Source organism: Haliaeetus leucocephalus, unplaced genomic scaffold (genome assembly GCF_000737465.1).
Source record: "Haliaeetus leucocephalus isolate CR32 unplaced genomic scaffold, Haliaeetus_leucocephalus-4.0 Scaffold173, whole genome shotgun sequence".
Lineage (NCBI taxonomy): Eukaryota > Metazoa > Chordata > Aves > Accipitriformes > Accipitridae > Haliaeetus > Haliaeetus leucocephalus.
In genome coordinates, this window is record NW_010972609.1 from 2,321,698 (window position 1) to 2,342,842 (window position 21,145).

General features: G+C 39.8%; 1 protein-coding gene across 4 annotated transcripts in view; it reads left to right on the forward strand.

Moving 5' to 3' along the window:
• The window catches only part of NAV2 (neuron navigator 2), a 416,926-nt gene that overhangs the window by 247,748 nt on the left and 148,033 nt on the right, over positions 1-21,145 (forward strand). For all 4 annotated transcript variants that reach the window (XM_010563702.1, XM_010563699.1, XM_010563700.1 and 1 more), the window contains exons 2-3: positions 6,047-6,164; positions 12,838-12,890. In XM_010563702.1, the coding sequence (XP_010562004.1) occupies positions 6,047-6,164; positions 12,838-12,890 (171 nt within the window). The remainder of the gene's footprint in view (positions 1-6,046; positions 6,165-12,837; positions 12,891-21,145) is intronic.

Sequence of the window (21,145 nt, forward strand, 5' to 3'; positions counted from 1 at the left end):
ACAAAAATTTGAAATTCTTTTTCCTTCTTTTTCCCGCCCCCCCCCCCCCCCCCGTAAGAGCTTACATTGGGGAAAAAAAAAAAAAAGAAACAGTCTTTTGGGTAGCAGTACAAAGCTTTACTCATTCTGGAAGAGCCAGTACTGTCCTTTTAGTGGGATTTGTGTCATGGTGCAGATACGGACATCCCACAGGATTTAGGAAGTGCATGGGGGCAAGTAAGGCCACAAATTGTAGGAAATCTCTGATAAAAGGTCTGTGACAAATGCTGTTAAACTTCATAGGTTTGTATTTTTTTTTTTTTACCATGTGCTTCTTAGTTGTCCTTTTGCCAGTAACTCGGCGAAATACCAGCCATGTTATGGTCAGGGCCATAATATCTATGCTCCTTTAAAATAGTTGTTATCCTCAGGGTGCTCCCTTGGAGCCAGAGATGCTTCTAAGGGATGAGTTTTCCAGCTAAGCCCTTGGCTTTAGCTGTTTACCTCTGGGCTTTGCAGTGTGATATCTGTTAATAAGATCGTTGTATTGGAGTGTAGCACAGATCAGCGTGAGACTGCAATTAATGTTACCAGTCAAAAAATGTGATTTCGTGACTGCATGTGTAAACCCCGTTACACTGGGCAGTAATGAGGATCTGATGGGCTTTCTTCCCCCCATAGCATTGTAACAACTGCAGGCATTCCCATTATGATCATCTTAGTATGTTGTGTCTATTTTTAGGTTTCAGGGACTTTTTTTTCCCCTGTGAACTTCAGTAGGCAGTGTGGTTTGGTCAGCAGCAACACAGGCGTTGCATTGTAATGGGTGTTCTGATGGAGTTCATCGATGTGACTAACCCTGCTATTCAATCCTGAAAAAAGCCTCGCTCTGCTCTAATTATGCTACGTGATGTCAAAAAGATACTCTTCAGCTGTTACCAAATTCACAAGAGCCTGATTCACAATAATTATTGGAAGAAAACAATCAGAGTCTGATTAGTTAGGAACTGTCATGGTGAGGGAGGGAAAGAAAGGTTTGACAATGTACTTGGGCATTTATTATAATCAGATTTATTTTTTTGTAGAAATGAGTAACAAGGAAAAGGTTCAGACGTGTTTTCTGCTTGCATAGAAGAGGGAAATTCTTTTCAAGTAGTTTTGTGTGAACCCTTTCCTTTTCATAATGAGTGTATTTCAGAATACCAATGGGGAGGCAAAAAACATTGGGTGGTTCTTGGTTCCCATTTAAATGGGACTGAATTCCACTTAAAGGAGACCCTGGAGTACGTGATAATACCTGGCACCTCAATCTAATTGCAGCTCCATGGGTATATTGGGTCTCCTTTATGATCTCTGAAGGGTCTTCCTGGATTCATTGCTCTCGTGACTTTATTCACACTCGGTTTCCTGGGTTTGACTGACTACGGGAACAGGGGAATAGAGTCCTACAGATGCTGTGTTTGGCCCTATCTGCCAGCAGATCAAGAAGAACCTGCCCATCGGCATGTCTGAGCACCCAGGTATCAGCCTATTGCCTCCAAAACGGTATCTGGAGAAAGGAATACTGTGGTTTGAGATGCCAACTTCAGACTGTTATGGCTAGCTGGGCGAGCTCTAGTTTATTTGGCTTTTTGGTTGATTTTTTTCCAGGTTAAAAAGACTGTATGAATCACTTTTAAGCGGACAGAAGCTTCAGGGTTTTTTGCTCTTTACTGGTCAGCGTATTCCCCAGCCCTCCCCAAGTGCTTAGCAGTAGCTATGTGGCCTGGAAGAAACAATCTGTTCTGCAAAAGGCACATTTTCTGCTGCTTCGATACTCGGATATGGTGCAGGTGGTCTGAGGTGTGCTCTGGGTGTGACAGATGCGCTCTCTTAGTACAGTCAGAAACGTTACTCGAGACTCAAAGTGACGGGAAAGTGCAGAAGTCTTCTAGCTGGAAAGCAAGATTTTCTGCCATTCAGACCTTTATTTCACCTGAAACGTGCTTTAAACAAGCAGGTATAATGCTAAGGAAAGGGGAGGGGGGAGAAACCCCGCTGAATTTCAAAATGCAGTGTTCTTGCTGATTGGGGACTTACTGATCCTCAGGCCTTTTTCTCTGCAGACAACTTTGAAAAGCTTTGGGATTTGAGGGGGTTTTGCTCAAAAGCTTCCTACTTTGAGCAATAGTGTTTTAGCTATGACTCATAATGTGCTGAATATTTCCAAAATCAATATTTACCTGTAACACTCTTAATTCAAACCTGATGGATTGAAGGAAGCGGGGGGAGTGGGGTGAAGAGAGAAGAAAAAAATCTTTCACATTGGTTTTCAATTTGTTCCCAGATAGTTGGATTCCTAAGATCATAGACTACAGACAAAAAAAACCTACCGAACAGCTGAGTCCACCTTTAACAAAAGCCAGAACTTGGACCTGAGTTAAACATTAAACTGACTGGTCTCAGGCACAAAGACCTGCTTATGGTGATAGTACCCAAATCCTGTTGTTTGCCTGATTTTGTTAAATAAAATAATGAAGCTGCCTCCAATGATTTTCATACTGTGTGAAATTGCTGTAAAGTTTTAATAGCCCATACTGGTGTATATATAATAAGGCAGTATCTGTTTGGTTGTAGTGGGTCATATACTTCATATTGCGAGATTTTGGGTTTTTCTAATTAGGCGACTGTTCAGGTGATTTTCATGTGAATATTCAAACATGTGACTTAGTAACCTGTTTGCTGAAAATACCTGAGGAACACTTAAAATTCATGTGCAGACATCGGCGTGTATGAATGGAAAGTTTCTCAGCAGTGTTTTCCTTGTTCTTTTATTATTGTTTTCCCAATTATTTACCTGGTTTTGTACCTTTGAAAACACTATGTGCTTTGAAACATTTTTCATGTGTCTAGAAATAGCAACCATTGTACACGTATTTTTTCACTTGTTTGTGTGGAAAAGGAAAAGAAACATTAGGAATCGTGTTTGTGTAGTACATTACAAAGACTCGCAACAAACAGGTTTTGAAAACATCCTGGAAAGTTTCCATAATTAGCTTAATATATGCCATAAAAATGAGCAGTGACCATAAGGAGCTACTACAATAAGCCTGGATAATACTGCATGGATAAGAATGCTTCACAGCTCGTAAATATACAGCCCAGTCAGTTTAAAAGAAAAAAAAATATTGCATGTTATGCATATTGCAAAATAATGGGGTATAATAAAGTTTTTAAGAGAAGCACAGATTTGTTATATGTGTATTTTCCTGCGAAAGACTTTCCTAATCAAGTGGTTGAATGTAATCATATTCCCCACATTTAAATATCCCAGAAACAAATATTTTCTCCATACTGATATGCATTATTGATGCATTTAATGGAATATTTTATAATGAGCATAAAAGCTCTCCTTGCAGCTTGGATACCAAACACAGGCACTGACTTTAGCACACCAAGTAGGGGCTACAAGAATAATTTGCCAACAGAGAGAGTTTCTTTATGTGTTGTTGGAGACAGTGACTCGGACAGCGGGTATTTGGGAGCGTTTCAAGTTGTCTCCTTCAGCAGGAGGATTTGTTAAGGGAGTCAGGGGCTGGTTTGATGCAGCTCTGTTAATTTTTTCCAGGGTATGCATGTACGATCTAGTGTTCCTGGATGCAGTAGGAATTAGTGCCGTAGGAAACCGCTATGAAGGAACAGTTTTGCAACGCCAGCCATGCATTCTCATGCTGTTATTTGACTTAAAAATGAATCCGAACTAGCTCTCAAGGTCTTGCTGATGCTGTAATTTCAGGTTCTGCCAGGAGGGGTCTGCTCTGCTTTGTCCTCTCTTCTGTGTTGTCTTAACTCTAGGGCCGATCCAAGTATTTGCTCGATTGCATGACGATCTGCATCATGGAAATAAGCCAGGTTGGAACTGATGTATCGAAGTATAATCTTGTATTTGCTGAAAGTCCTTCTGTGATCAACTAGAACATTCATCACAGCCCTCCCATTAAAATAAACTTAGCTGTTGTGTTTGATAAGTTGCTTGTCAGCTAAATCGCAGTAACGGTGTAGGGGTGCATGTGAAGTAAGTAGTTTTCAACCTGTTTCCTGATATGTTTTTTCTTGTAGATAAGCAAGCTAGAACCGCGTGGCAGAAAAATAAGTGAAGTCAATCCTAGTTCCTTAAAGTTATTGGATCTTTAAAAATATCTTCCTGTTATGGAAAATGTTTTCTTGTAAAAGGAGCTAAGGAACACAATGTCTGATTTGTGCAAAGTGTGGGGTGGTTGGTTTTTTTTTTTTCCCTCTTTTCTTTTTTCAGTCAGCTAGGGAAATCACTCGCCTGTACTCAGCGTTTATTTCATTGAGATCTTTTTTCATTGAGATGTTTCTCAGCTCTGGTTTTTTTTCATGGAGGTGTTCCAGCGTGTTTTTCTGTTCAAGTCCGTGACGCTGTTGGCATAGGAAGGGCACCTCCCGCTGCTCTGAAGATGGAAGTAGAGGATAAATGATGGAAAATAGGGACATGTGTTTCAGATTTTGGGCAATTTGTTCATTGCTGCTACCAGTAGTGTTTTACAGGTTTAAAAAAAAATACAAATGAAGACTTTATAACCAAAGTAACTCTAGTCAAAATATCTGTTCTTCATTTTATCATATTAATGTGGAACCAGCAAGTGCAAGAGGAGCGTGAAATAACAATCCTTGTATTAGTTCCAGGGTCCTCCGTCCCGTGTGGCAAATACTTGACTCTTAGACTTAGCGGTTGGCTTTTGACTCCCATGAAGGAGAAGGACACCATAGCCCAGTGATCGCAGCCCTGAGGGCTCGGCCCCTCTCTCTCCTTGTCCTCTTTTCTTTCTGGCTGTCAGCAGGTGTGAAGGAAGACGGTAGTTTCTGGGAGAGGTTTCCCTGGGCTTCTGGGGACTTGAATTGTCTTGTGCAGACATTTCCCTCCAGGTCAGTGAATCACCCACTTGCGTGAGGCATTCGTCACCAGCGTAGTGCTTTAATTTAAAAAAGAAAAAAACCCAACCCCATTACACGGTGGTTTGTAGGGACTGTGGAGGATTGGCATGGGTCGCGCCAAAAGCACGTTGAGTCTACTCCTGCTTACTGATAGGCTGAATTGGGATGAATGTATTTCTAATACGCTAGACACTCTTGAGAGCATGGGTGAACTTTAATATTTGTCCGGTAAAAGGTGAAATCCTGATATTTAGTTGTTTTTACTTTATTTCTTTGGAATATAAATAGATAATTAAAAAAAAAGTCTTCCCTTAAATTTGGTCCTATACGAAGAACAAGAAATGTTATTTAATTCATAAGCAGAAATTCCTAATCAAGTATTTTTCCTTCTTTTTGATAACCTAGCATGAAAAGATTTTATAAGTTTTCTGGTTATCTTGGATAAGTTGTGCTAGCATGTGGTGAGCAGTACTTAATGCATATTAAAGAGCGATTTCTGACTGCTTTGTTTGCTTAGTTTTCAGTTAATACGTTTTAAAATAAATCCCAACAGTTAGAAGTTTGCATGAGAGGTTAAAATCAATTTAATAGGTCTATTTAACCTGTGAGATGGAACTTATTAGAATTGGTAGGTTTTTAAGACCTTTAAAGGCTTGTCGAGTAATATAACTCAGAATGAAATTGCTATATGGCTGATATCTACCAGAAGTGATTCTTGGACAAGAATCTTTAGAATTTCTTAATAACAGATATAAAGAAGAAATCTCAAAGGGAAAATGCAAAAAGATGCTTGGGTGGAAATTGAAATCTCTTCTACACACTTGTTACTGCTGTAGAACATTTAGTTGACCGCCTGCTGATCCATTCAAGCTGTAACACGTTCAGGAGTTTACTATCATCTGTTAGTTTTCATGTCAGATTTCTGAAAAAAAGGAAGAGCCGTGCTGTAGTAAGCTGGATACTTGATCTGCACAGTGCCTTGTATTTGAATGTTGTTGACTTGTTTCAAAGAGCAAAAAAGCAGTGATCTTAAATCAGCATCCCAGATACTGAGAGAAACAAAGACGTCTCATTTTGAAGGTTGATGTTATAACTAACAATTTCTTTTTGTTTATCTTTCTGCTTACAGATTTATACGGATTGGGCTAATCACTATCTAGCAAAATCTGGTCACAAGAGATTGATAAAGGATCTACAGCAAGATGTGACTGATGGAGTCTTATTAGCTGAAATAATCCAGGTTGTAGGTGAGTGACTTTCTGTACCAGGTATCCACCAACTCACTCAGAAATTCACTGTCTTTATCTTCTACATAAACACGGGGCGGGGTGGGGGGGGAATCCATCAAACTGCATGGAATTATGTAGATAATTTTCCTTCAGAGACTTTGCTAATTAATTTGATAAAGCCTTGTCTTAAAGCATAGTGGAAAAATATTTAATGTTGCTGATAAGATCTGACACAGCAATATCACTGCGCACAGCTGAATGTTAAAAAAGCAAGTGAGGAGGGATTTTTTTTCTGCTAGGATGCCGTTAGCCTTCACTATCTCTTTCTGATACGTTTTGGGATTGGTCTGAACATAATTCACAGTGATACTGGCCTACTGTGTTGAGCCTCCTGCTTTCAGTCGGATTTGAAAAATCCGTATGTGCAGCTAGGAAAGGAGAAGGGGTATAATTTTTATGTGGCAGAAAAAATCTGTTGTAATGAGTTTTCAAATTAGGAGAATCATTTATCATTAGGACAAATCTCAAATATAGGCTCAGTTCTACAAAGCCTTTAGTTCCCTCAATTTGCACTGATATTTGTAGATAACGAAGATTCTGAACAATTTTCTGCATTGGCCCCATGTAAAGCTCCGTATTCTCCCTCTTCCCTTGGGCCTGGATCCTTCATTAGTTCCTTCAGAGGCTCATCCATCTGGTACTCGGGATGCCACAAAACACATGCATGGGCCAACGGAGATTGATGGAATCGGAAAGCCTGCTAATGGGAATTAGGACAACTATTGTCAGAAGCAAACTGACAGATTTGAGATGCAAATTAAGACAACGGCAGTGAAGTGACAAGACATCAGTGCATGCATATTTATATGTGTTTAGATGCTGTAAACGAGCTAGTTCCTTGATTTAAGGTACAAATCTGCAAGCCCTGTTCTCGGCTGAAATTGTGAGGCATCGTTCCAAAGGCTGCGCTAGAGTTGCACTGGAACACATCAAACCAGATTTCGTCTCTGTGTTGCAGAGCAACGTTCTATCTCAGTAGCATTCTACAGACCCACCACGCAGCTACAGATGTATAAAAACAGGCCGTGAATTGATTGTGCATCGACAGGTATTCACTATGAAGCACACTTCAGCCTGTATCTATTTCCTGATGTGTGTTTAACACGGCAAAAAGTTTGGAAACCCAGGAACAGTTAGCTCTTGATTCCTTTCCCACATACCTAGCTACCCTGCGTTAATGCTGTTGTAGAAAACTTCTGTGTGAGAACCTGGTTGTACCAAATACTTTAACGTAGTCGTTTGAGTGTTGACTTCTGAAAACTCTTATGGAATGAAATTACTCCCTCTAAAGTACGCAGGAATAATATTGCTTACTGTATTTTGCTTTGATTCACCTTTGTGGGGTTTTTTAGCCGTTATTAGAGCTGCCTTTTGGCTAATATTTAAGATTATGGCTGCAAGCTTTCAAAAGTTAAAATACAAGTGAAGGAATTCATTTTCAGAGAATGTTTTCCATGTGAAAGTAAGTTCATATTTAAACATTCTCAGTTTAATCCTCCAAATTAACAGTGAAGAGTAAGTAATTTATATTTGCTGTGTATGGCCTTAGGCACGCTGCATCTCATTGTCACAAAGATGGTGATAACTTTCACACCTAGAAGCAGCTTTCACTGTAGCCTGCAAAATACAAGCTTTTTTTCTAACAGACAAGACTGCATACTAAGAAAGCTTCTATATGCAGTGTCGGAGAGGTTTTTCTTTTTTATGTTACGGTGTGCTATGTGTAAAAGCAGCCATAAGGATCCTTCCTCCTTTTTGTCATGTGCCTGGAGTATCTGGAGATTATCCAAAGTCATTGAAAATGATTCAGGTTTAATTATTAGTGATACAATTTTTCTTGTGTTCACCATCTGAGATTTACATCACAGATGCTGAATCTTGAAATACTACTTAATGTCCAAAACTGGAAAAAGAATAGAAGGGTTTTTTGGTTTTGCTTTGTTTTTTTAAATGAATACTCCATAAGAGCTAATGATTCTACAGAGGCAGTGATTACAATCCTTTCTGCTTACACTTTTCTGAGCTGAAATAGCTATATATTTAGGAAAAGAAAATGTTAAAATCCGTAAGAACTAGGTAGTTCTTTTACCTTAGCATCCAGACAAGGAGCAAATCTAAGAAGACATGAAACCAAGCATCGCTGCGTTTGACTTTAGAGGATATAATCTTCAGACTTCAAAACCACTAATGATAATATAGAAGCGTTATATGATAACCATTTTTTTCTATTTGCAAGTCAATTAAAATGCATTCATAGCGTTCTGGTTTATTTCAGCTCAAAATTTATGAGTCTATAAAAGCATATGTAAGTAATACATGCCTTAGTAGTGCCATGTAAACATAGTAGCTATATTTAAATTCACAAATGCTGGTATACTGGGTCTGTGCATGCGCTGAAATTGGTGATACATCAAATTGTCAGTTGGTTCTCTGTGAGAACCTCCAATTTTCAAGACTTAGAATCTATGTTAAAATTAAACTTTAACTCAGTCCAATAGGACTTTTCCTACTGATGCGGACGATATTTTGTGGAATATTTTAATCAATCAGATACAACCAAAGTCAGATCAGATACAAAAGCTGTGGCTTCGTAAACAGGGATGCAGTTGTTGTGTTAATGTTAGATACTTATTCAGCTACATAAAAATAGTTTCAGTAAGAAATAAAATGTGCACATCAGTGTTGTGTTGGGCAATCAGTACACCGTTATAGGAGGTGACGGGCACATTGTTTAGTGTAGCTGCTCTGGATATGCCAAGATAGTCTTACAGGTATACCTAAATATTCTGGGTAACTTGTGTTCTGATTGAAATTAATTGCACTGACTTAAACAGAATAGATCTTTGCTCTAATTTTAAAAGTCATCTGCAATTACTCCAGATAACTATTCCAGTTCAAATTCATACCGTGACTTATCTCAGTATAGCTTTTGTCTGCTGTTATGAAGATTATGCTGTTACACTTGCAGGGGAAGGTTACAGGTTTATGTTTCAAACCAGAATCTTGGGATCAAACCTAGCAGTACTCTCTAGTGATAACTCCTATCGTATTTTGGGTGGGACATTGCGCAAAGGTTCATTTTACTAATATTTGAGCGGCTGTCCAGTTAAAAGCTGCAGGTGATAATTGCTACGCAGATGTAGGAATTACATGGAGCACTATTCATTCATATGTTCAAGAACAAGTACTCTAATGTCCAAGGGTATGCCTAAAGTATGAATAATGCAGAATAGCTGCTAAGGTTGTAACAGAGGGCTTAATTCATTATTAAGTGCATGGACTTACTTTATGGATGGTTAAACCATCCGTACATAGCCAGTTTTGTTCTGTGTAATGCTTATTGAAACACTTCTGATTTGTTCTAATTATAATTTTTCACACACTCGATGGAATGTCATTGGCTGAAGATTTTTTTTTTTTACCAGGAATGTGTACCTGTACCTATGTCAATGGGACACTTGACAGCTGACTGGCCAATAGATTTAAGGAATTTTTTGCAAATTTTGATGCTGGAGTTTCCTTTTCACCTGTGTTTTCATATAATTTTGGCTTGCAGTTTCATGATATGCCTCCTGTCAAAATACATAAACCCAACTATTCTTTTAGGTACCGTTTTCCAAGCTTTGATTCAGATCCATGTAATTGAAAGCGCAGTGTCACTCGTTGCTACTTTCATTATAGAGCACAGCTGGTTTCTACTGTCTACCTTAGTACACCCCGCAATCTGCGTATAAGTGGGAAAAGTTTGCAAGCACTTGAAAGCATTTGAACCAAATTCACTGTATTTACAGTGAAGGGAAAAAACCCCAGGTGGTGGGGGGAAGCTCTGCGGACTCGCAATCAGTTTGGGAAAAATCCCCTGCATTTCACGCTTCTGTGGTTGTGAATTTACATCTTGCTCCAGGCTTAGATACAATTTAAAGCCTTTATGATTGCCTGTAACTTCCAGTTTATGCCAAATGATGTAGTATCCTTATGTGGCAAATAGCTGTGAGTTGCCCATTTATCTCAGCCAGAAAGCTGTGCTTTTGCAGCTGTGAAATTGGACACATTTCCGAGGTCCCCGAGCGTTCAGTGACTCGTGCTATGAACTGTACCATCACGCCGCCTGTGGGCACGCCACGTTGTTATCTCATTCACTGCTATCTCTTTCTTTCCAGTCATCTCCACAAGACAGGCAACTTGCCTCGGACCTGCTCCAAGCGCTGGTCCTTGGAGCTTGGGGCAAGGGTCAAAGAAAGGGTCCAGCTTACGGCCGAGGAATGGGAGCATCAAAACGATTGCCTGGTGAATTAGGCAGATTCCTGCAAAGTGCCAGATATGCCCGTGGGCCGCTTTGATGCATCTCCCCAGCTTAGGTTGAACATCTGACGTCTTGCCCTGCTGGGTTCAATAGAGAGGGATGAGTTGAAGTTCATCCCGGCTGCCAGTTTGCCCCACCACCAGCTTTTCTGGTTGCTCTCTATTCCACCTGCTTTTCATAGCGCTTGCAGCAGCAGGGAAGGGATGATAATTGCATTAATCTAATGAAAGGAGTAACCAAGAGCCGTAGGTGAGTTGGGAGTGCGTTAGAAGGTGTAAAGGTAGGGCATAAACCTGCCCCAGGGAAAGGTGATTGCCTGGCGGTAAGCAGAAATAGCACCTGATGGACCAGAAACTCCAGTTCTTGTTACTCTTCTGATTACCACCAACTCTTTCTGGTCATCTACATCCTAAATCACCTGTAGCAGAGAAGGCCAACAGCATAGAAGGAAGTGATGAGTAGTTGGGAACCGATGAAGAATCATCAACTGGTAGACAAAAAACTGCAGGTTCACAAGTGGGAGGGGAAGTTGCCTTGGTTTAACGTAGTTTTTCAGAGGAAGTAAAAGCAACTGTTTAAAAACAAAACAAAAACCCAAAACAAAAGAAAAAAGTAGAGCACAAGAAATTGAAGAAACTGATAGTAATGAAATAAAGCAGCTACAAATCAGTTGATCAGAAGAGTACAAGGATAGCTGATGATATCTTGTGAACTGATGGAAAAGTATGAGGACGAAGAATGATTTCTAGATGAGAATGGTAATATTATTAACCACAGTGTAAAAAAGGAAGCGGATAAAGAGGTAACATCCCAAATAGTTGGTGTGTTGGATGTAAATTTCTCCTGATGTAAACCACCTTATATTTTTCTGTCTTGGTTTGCCATTAATTTTCCCGTGTTACAGAACAGTGTAGTTGTTTATAGGGTTTATGAGGTTAACCTTTAGTGTACAGCTCTAGAACCAAGCTTGCACTCCAAGCCTGTAGCAATACTCAAAAAGTGTAGAAGTGTTAAGTAAATATTTTGGTTCTACATTTGCCTACTAAAAAAACCCTCAGAAAAAGTCAAATGCTGTATTGCAGCAGAATCTTGGGAACAAGTTACGCACAGTTTAGGCAGTTTCAAGTAGGTGAGTCTAGGTAGTTTGCATACAAGAGCTTAAAAAGAGCCAGGTAACAAGCTTTATCGTTTGCTACCACTGTTTTTAAATACATTGTGAATATTTCAGGAGTTCTAGAGGACTACTGGGGAAAAACTACTCTTTTTTGAGGAAAACTAGACCACTCTGGGGAACAGTACAGTGGATTTAGCTGCAGTCTTTTTCATAGTAGCATCAAATTCTTAAATGTATTACTGTGGCATAAAGGTGTGTACTGGGACACCTCGATGTGTAAAAAGGGGAATACCGGGCAAAAGTGAAGTTATGTTACTACTTTGTTTGCCATTGTTATAACTGCTATTGGAATATTGTGCCAAATTCTATATTCCTAACTGAAGAACAACACGAAATGAGATGGATTTCTGAGTGACGTCCTGAGAACATGGGACTGGTAGAAAATACAGCTTTTAATATAAGAATTGATGGGAGGCAAATCTGTTCAATTCATCAAATGGGACGTGAACATCCACCTTTATTACAGTGAAAAAGATGCGGGAAAATGAACTTTATTATAACTGGTTTTTCAGTCTAGCACAAAAAAGGCACTTCAAGGTCCAGTACTGAAACGCGACACTGAGCAAACGAAGACTCTAAGGCAAACGTTTAACCACCTCAACAACTTAATTATTTCACTTGGGACTTCAAAGATTGAAACTATATCTTTTTCTGCAAGTAGGGTTGTGTGTAAGCTATAGTCTTGTGATTTGTGCTATTAAAAAAATTAATAATAAAAATATGAGAGTTATTAATCATAAATTTCCTGTCTAGATTTAAACCCCATATTTACTCTACAAGCAATTCAATTGGCATGCAAACATCTATACATATGTAGTGTTCACTTTTCCACCTAGCAGTGATTCAGTTTCCAGAATTTAAATCTTTTTTGTAGTTCAAAGGAGTTACCCGTCACTGTACAAGATATTGTCAGACCAGCTGTTTTCTGCGCCCAGCTGTCTCTGGAGGCACGACCCACTAGAAAACTCTAGCTGCCTTTTTTTTTTTTTTTTTTTTTTTTTTTTGATGGGTCTCAGTGTTTCACACATTCACTTTGGCTGGACAACTACGATCTGAAACCCCTTTATTTAGCTAGCAGCAAGTGCTCTGGAAATAATTGGAATACAAGTCCTTGGCATAGTTTTTTGCTTCATTTCCTCTTTTTTGCTTTTCAGCAAATGAAAAGATTGAAGACATCAATGGCTGCCCAAAAAATAGGTCTCAAATGGTAAGTAGTGAAGTGGTCTGTTGTTTGTGTGTACGTGGCCGAGTATCGAGCAAGAGTGTGTGACTTCAATGTCTGAGACTTTTAATAACAATTTTTAATTAGTTTTTCACAGTAGTGAGAGCAAAGGTATAATCTGAAGAACATTAATATTACAGGTTTTGCCCCGTTGTACTCCACAGTAGTTGAATTAGGCCTTGTCATTTATCACATACTTACAATCGATATTATTCTTGCATTGGTGTTTTACATTTCTGAAATATCACATTGTTAAACAGGAATGTAAAAAAAAATAAAATGTTGTTTCTGTATAGACAGTAGTATTGCAAAAGCAGAATTAGATATTTATTTTAAAGTTGGATTAAGAGTTCCTATATCCTTTGAAAAGAAACAAAATAAATGAGCAAAATGCACTAAATGAAAAAATTTCAAACTGCAAACTTCAAGGAGTTTTATGTATGCAACTTGGTTTTGACTGATAATTTTTAATTTGTAGAAGTTGTTCTGTATCCTGCTTATATATAATATTTAAAACTGAAGAACCAAAAATTAAAAGCATGTAGTACCTCAAGAGTATGTCTGCTGTGAGTATTGTGAAGCTAAAATTAGAGGCAGAACTTTACGGAGAACAGAAATAGTAGGAAACTGATTTTTAAAATGCATACTAGGAGAGGAGTGTTTAAAATTTATGCTACTTTAAAGAAGGTGATTTCCTTCTGTATCTTGAAAAAACCTTCATTTTACAATATAAATTCTAAAATCTCCCCCTTGCATTGCAAATGCACGCTTTGATACATGAATGTCTGTTCTGTGTGTGAAGGTATTTTAATATTTTTCTTTTTTGTGACTCTGTTCCCAACTGCCCCTACCTCCACAACTGCAACTTGAACACAACCACTCATGTAGTTAAATGAAAGGTTGAAGATTTGATGAGAGTTTGCCATCTTGAGTCAGAAACCACACTGCGTTCTGCTATTCTGTTTTGGCTTTTTGTTGTTTCTTGGAAGTTATCAATCTTGCTTAAACCCACGGAGCAGGCGCTCTGTAAGAAGCAAGCCATGTAAAAGGTTTTTCATTGCTACTTTTTACTGCTTTGAAGAGGTTGGTTGCTATTCTCGCTGTAGCCACAGCAGCTGTCCGGAGTATAAATAATTGAGGAAGTTTTCACAATTACTATAATTTAATGTTCCGCAAGTGCATCATAAGAACTGAATTTCATTCAGGACTGGAGCCTGTAACAAATTCCAGGACACGGTAGCTAAAAGTCACTTTAAGTCATTATTCTCAATGAAGGAACAGCGTCGTTCTGTTGGATAGTCGCGTGCACGCTGTAGGTTGCTTAATGAAGTCAGATCTGTTTATAACCAGAGGCATGCAGGGGGCATGTGCTGTGTCAGGAGTTGTGAAGAGTGCTGGAAAGAAGCGTTTGCTCTGCGCTTTGTCCCCTGAAGCTCTCCTTTTATTCCAGTTGCTCAGTCAGGACAGTGGAGTGAGTGGGACTGTGTCCCCTGTTCATGAGACCTAGTGCATCGCTCATAGCTCGGCATCCCCAGCTCTCATCTCACGTGAGAAAAAGAAGGATTATGCTTATGGTCTGTTTTTATTAAGTGTGCATGCTTGCAGAGCTCTGTATCATCTTACAATAAAGATACTAAGGCAAGAACTTCATAGAGGTGGTGTTCACACAATTGCTTGCAGTGTTTAAGGAGACGAGCCTTCTCCGGGTCCCCTGTGTTCTAGGAAAAATGCTTACGTTACAGTGTTCTGGGTTGGTTGGGGTTTTTTTTTGGGGGGGGGGGTGTCTTTTTTTGTTTGTTTGGTTGGTTTTTTTGTTTTGTTTTCTTTTCTTTTTCTTTTCTTTTGAAGATACAGCAGTCTTTGTCCATTGCATTGTAGCACTTTCCTCTTACTACAGCTCACAGCCATTCTCCAGAGTGTGGGAACTGGTGCTTGGTAATTCTGGTTCAGAGAGGTGCCAGAGGCAAGGCTACCCGGTCAGTTCAAGCACTCAACCAGGTGGTATCTAGTCTTATTTTTTCAAATGTATCTTCCAGTTACAGGTGTTCATATCTATATTGTAGTGTCTGTAGGGTGGGCACCACAGATGAGTAGATTGGGGAGGGGGGTGTAGGTACCATAAATGAAGATTTAACTTTGCTCATTAAATAAAAATACGACAGAGCTTAGAGGGAAGCCTTTTACCATCATCTGTCCCCCTGTGGGCAGTTATCTTGTTTGTAGAGTCGCAACGCAATGAGGAGAGACACATATGAGCTGAATTGTGAAAAGCCAGCTCGTGTCCAGCCAGATGTATCAGCTTAGAAAGCTGGAGCAAATCTCTGTCTTCCAAGCCCATTAAAGGGGGTGTGAAAGCAAGTACATTTGCTTCCATGTGGCACAGTCCTAAGCCAGTAAAGCTCGCCAAACCTTAGCGAGCTCGACACAGAGCCAGATCAGGTCTCTTTGCGTTGTTCCCATTGCTACAGTGCTGGAGAGCATCGTACATATTTGCCCAAATTGAGCGTTAGAGACAGCTTGGGTTTGTCAGGCTCAAAGCCAGTGCTAATAAGCCTTGTCAAATTAAGTTTAGTACTGCAGAACCATTTGGGACCATCAGGGCTTATCAACCTAGTCCCAATGCCAGAAATGACATGACAAAGACCCCCTCCCCCAGCTCTATGAAAAATCACTTAGGTGAGAACCCGTCCCCTCTCATCATCTCCTCTGGGTTTCTCTGCTGTGGGGAGTATCCCTGTCTTCCTTTGCTCCAGATAAGATTTGGCTGGCTTTTATATCATCTGTTATAGACCATTCTATAACTTGTCCTCTGCATAAGACCTGTTTCAGGGTGGGGTTTTTTTCCAAACCTCTATATTTTTGTGCTGTAGATACTCCTTTAAACAAAACCCTGTAACTGCGATGGTTAGTTCCAGCTGGCCTGCAGAAAATCCTGTGGTTAACAGAGGATGTAGTTGTATGGAGCGCAGGCTCTGGGACCGAGAAGATTTGGAGATGGTCACCACAACTGCATTTGGGTTTCTAGAACGAAGCCCAAGAAAATATTGGCATAGTTCTTGATAACTGGGTGAAAGAGGGTAAAACAAGACCAGTTTCCTCTCCTACACACTTCAGAAAAAAAGGCTTGAGGTCACTAAACCCGAGTAGGGCTATCTCTGCTAATATTGTTTGGTTATAGAAGAACAGAGATATTTTTCTTTTTTTTTCTTTTCTTTTTTTTTCTTTTTTCAATCTGCCTGTTGTTTTGGGGATGGTATTAGAGCTCAACATTTGGCATCCGGCAGGATCTGGACTATATTAGGAGGTACCACTTAGTACTTGCCCTCCTAGGTACCGTGGATTATTCTTATTGATGTGGGTATCTTTGCAAATGCTGGGTGTTACCTATTATAAAAGGGTTCATACCACTTATATTTGTAAAATGATCAAGTAAACAAAAAATAGAGTACCTAAGTGAGTTGTTCTATGCAATTTGTTATATATTGAGTCTGGCTGTAAGGGCAGCCCGTGGAAATCTTGCTCTACAGGGGCTGTGTTCTGTCTGTGAGGAAATACGTTGTGTAAAATGCTCACAGGTTTTGAGGGAAGTTTCACAGCGATGTTTTGGTGCAGTGTGATAGCTGAGCATTTTATTATCTTGTATATTAATATATCTTTTTTGCATAGCACAGCAAGGAGGGAGAGGGAGGGAAGTTGTTGTGTTACCTGTTACATGCAAGTGATAAACCGTAGCAGATGAGATAATGGTAAAAATTAGATGATACAAGAAAAAGGCAAAGCACAACATGTTTGAAAGATCGAAGCGTTAAAGTGGAGAGCGAGGTGAAGGAAAGAGAAGATCCATATCAGCTAGACTAGAAGCGACTGGGGAGAGGGACAAGTAAAGAAAGTTAATTTTGAAAATGTAGATTTGAAGACAAGGAAGAGAGGAGATACTTGCCAGTGAAGGGATACGTTGCCAGACACAGGCGACAGTTGAAACACAGCTGAAGATGGGACTAGGAGAAGGGATAAAAGAAGCAGGAGAAAGGTGTTTTCTAGGAGAGGTAGAGGGGGTTTGCCACCTTGAACATAAAGGGAGGAAATACTGAATGTAGCATTGGAAAGACATAAGACATTATCTCTAGGTGTACTTAAGAAAAAAGTATGAGAAGAAACTAATGAGAAAATCAATTTGATTTCCAAGGTTCAAAGTAAAGTAAAAAAAAATAATCACAGATTATGATACTCTAGAAAACTAGAATGTTAGGTGTGTAAGTCTGAAAAGGGATAGTGTGTTACCGGTAGCAAAGCCGTCAGTGCTGAAGGGAAGAGGATGGGGGAATCTCGTCGGAGGACACAGCGGACTCTTTCATCTTTCCATGCTAAGCCTGGGGAAGTTGTGGGACAACCAAGACGAGAATTTGGAGCAACAGAAAGGCATGTAGGCTGAACCGACACCACAGTTCCTGCCTATAAATAGAGGAGGAAATAACTGTGGTTCTCATGTGGGTTTGTGGTTGGGTTTTATTATTTTTAAGGATGATCACTTTGCGTATATAAGTATCTGTGTTCAGGTACAAAAAAAAGGACAAAAAAAAAGGAAGGAGGGTTTTTTGTGTGTGTTGACCAGAAGTTTTTCAAGAATCATCTCTTTCTGATGCAGATACCAAGCTGTACTAGTAAAATAATACTTCTCAGGTTTTCTACTACTGTTTGTGTTGGAAACATAAAGAAGCTTGTACTGCAACGTGGGTCAGAGCCTGCATTTCTTCCCAGGGACTTTATGAAAGTCGAGATGAAGGCCAGGTTTTCGATATGATGACTTCCTTTACAAGGAAACCTTACTCCAGTGATGGCAATTTGACTATTATTTTAATATTTGACTGATTTCTTGTATTCTGAAAGCGAGCTGTTCTGTAATGTATGTGACACCCAAAGTCAAAGAACAGTTTGTGTGGAAATTCTCCAGCCTGGTAGGACCCTGGATTTGAAGCGAGCAGCACTGGGAGTTTTAATTCGGTTGTTAAAGCCAGGTGTCCACTTCCCTCCCGAGTGTGACCCTCACCAGCTCCACCCTCTGCTCTATGAATCTTTTTTTTTACTGGCAGAAAAACCATGAGGCGTTGAAATCTTCGTTACGGTTTGTGTGTATGGTACATGCCATACGTATTTCTGTGTTCTTTGTCTCGGAGAGCACTTTAATGAATTGAAATGATAAATACGAATGCTGGTGTGATATGGCCAATATTTTTAAAGGGTATAGCTGGGTACGTATTAATGAGTTGGTTGGCAGGTGTAATACAAGCTGAAAGCATCTGCATCGCCTGAGCAGCTAACTATGCGTGTGTAATATCCGCTAAGTGGGTGAGCTGATGTTTTTTGTCCAAATAACTAAAAAAGGCTGCTGTATTTTAAAATACAATAAAAAATTAAACTATTCTTAGATGCTTGTATTTTTCTTACAGAAAATAATTCTGTCTTTGGTCTTCAAGAGCAGGCATCCACTTTAACCCACTCCCCTAAACATTTTGAGCGTTTTTATACAGCCATTGTTGCCTAAATGTTGCCATAGCTTGGAGCAATAAATCTGCAAGGCTGTTGCTCCAAACCCCACCAGGTTGGTGGGGCTGAAGTCTGGTCGATCTGCTGCCCGTTCCCCAAAGCGGAGGAGGACTCTGCCGCCCGGGCATGTGCTGCTAATTCAGGGGAGCAGCTCCGCCAGAAAGATCAAAAGCATCACAAGCATGTTTTTCCTCCGCGAATTCCTAGCGTAGGTTTTTTTGAAACGTATCCCGGTGGTTAAATATAGCCATGTAGTTTCAAGTAATCCTACTCCAAGGTTGTTCTGAGCAATGCAGTTAAGGGAACTTTTCCGTCTTCTGGTGGGCTTTCCCCCTGCTTTGCTTGGGCAGTTTGTATCTTACTGTCAGTATTTGTTCAGAAATTCAATCTGTAGTAACAAATGGGTATCTTTTGGCCCTAACCCGTGGTATGTTTCCTCGCAGCCGAAGATTAGCTGGAGGGGAAGACGTTATCCGGAGCTGGGCCAGACTGGCCAGTGGCAGACACCAGCTTAGCTCCTTCAACCGCCTGTGGAGGCACTTGGCCAAATATTGAGTTTAGGAATGTTTAAAGCATTTTCTCTGGGCTTCCTGGGTTTCTGGTGATCATGTATGAACCCGTGTTGTCATGTAGACAAGAATGATTTACTGCAGAGGTGATCTGCCAGGTTGCTTATACTTAGATGTCCTTCTTCCTCGCTTTATAATGACTGTTGCTCCTAGGAAAGATTCATTTTACTGTCTCTCTTTTTTTTCCAGAGATCCAGACTGTTGTTATGCTATTATTCTTACCATTTGTGTATTGTTATCAGCGGGACAGGCGTGGTAGGATCATTGGTTTCTGTATTGCAGAGCTTGCAGTCTAAATAAAACCACAAGCCGCCCTCTCACCCCTGCCATCATCCTACATAGAAAATAAGATGATAAATAGAGCTAGGCTGGATTGGGAAAAGCCAATATATACATCTCCCTGCCACAAAGCATAATAAAGTGTCACTAAACGGATATTTGTTTAATTTCTGGAGGGAAAGGCTTCCAAAACTCTTCTGTGGGAGGAGGTGAGAGATAAGGCGGTGTGTGGATGCTGTTCTGCCCGTTGGGTATGCGGTACCTTTGGGAGATGCTGCTGCTGACAGTCTGTCATTTCCATAAGGGATCGTCTTCGTGGTCCCCGACGGTGAGCTCCAATTCTTTGCCCTATACAGCCATGCAAGAACTTAGACATCACCTGTTCCTGAAACAGTATGAGGTTCGATAAAGAGCAAGAGAGAACAGACTGTAAAAGTAATTTCTGTGGAAAAACTGGAAGATGTGAGCTTCACTATAAAGACGGAATTAGATTTTATTTGATCATTTATTCACTGTTAATTTAAGCTGAATTAGCGCTTTTTAAATACCTAGGGTTCTACCCTCCATGTGGACTAAATATGTGAAACAGCAAATGCGTTAACAGGCCAGGGTCATTCCACATAAGCATGTGGAGATCTCTGTATCTTTCAGTTACATATTTACACCTGCACCAAAGTCTAGAAAAATAATTCTTTTTTGCCGTGCCTGTTATTTTTGTAAAATTATGACATAAATATACCTTTTATGCAGTACTCTGCAGACACATAGCTGCTTGCTGTGTTTTGCATAAATGGGCAAAAAAATGGAAAATCATGGATGACAGTCTTTAACTTCCCATGCCTGCGTGTTAGGGCATATGCAATGTATGAAACCGCATTCTCGGTGAGGCCATACGAGGTGCAGCAGATTGGATTAGCTTCACCAAGATTCTGTTGGTGTTGAGTTTAGTACGATGAGCAAAAATTGCGCTCAGACTAAATTTTGTGTGGAGTCTGTCAGGGATAAACTATGGGGTTTATCCAGGTTTAACGTTATCTGAGCTTTTTCTAACTAAGGAAAAAAAGTTAAGTTGATTCGAGGACAGGTGGAAGTAATAATTCAATTATTCTTCTTTCTGGGAGATTAATTTTTTTTCTGAGCCCTGGCTACAAAGAAAACTATGTAGTCTTCCAAAATGGCAGCAAAATCACAGCAACCTGAGTTTAAAGCTTAGGTTGATAACAAAAGGTATCTGCTCACACTTACGTAGTTCAATTCTGTTTCCGAGTTGTGTATTGTTGCTTTGCTTTCCCAACAGAAACCTCACTGTCTGCTTCCCTGTTTAACTGTTTATAGAGTGCAACTATATATCGAACAAGAATATGACAAATTTCTCTGTCAGGTTTGTGATGTAAGAGTTAAAGCTGCTTGGCAATTTCTTCTGGTGTCTAGGTCTTTGTTTCTTTTTATAGGATACGTAGTACTAAGCTCTTCACTCTTGAATTTTTGAAACAGATCATAGCTTTTACAAAGGATTATGCAGCTCAGAGAAATAAACTTTTTGTCCATATGTCTTGTCGTAAATCTTTGATTTCCAGCCATTGCTTATACGCTGTAGCTATGTGATAATGGCTATTTTAATTAATTACTCTGTGAAGGTAATACATATCCAGAAAATTTTGTTCTTTTGGTCTTTATGTGGGATTGTTTTTATATATTTAAACAGTACCGTTGTGCTTGTCCTGCGCAATTACGCAGGAGAATTCTTCAGTAGGAGATGTTATCCAGGATCCAGGTGCAAGGAAGGAGGAGGCATATACGTGTTGGTGTCCCTCCAGCCACCAGGATAAATCCGTTGGGAACAGGTGA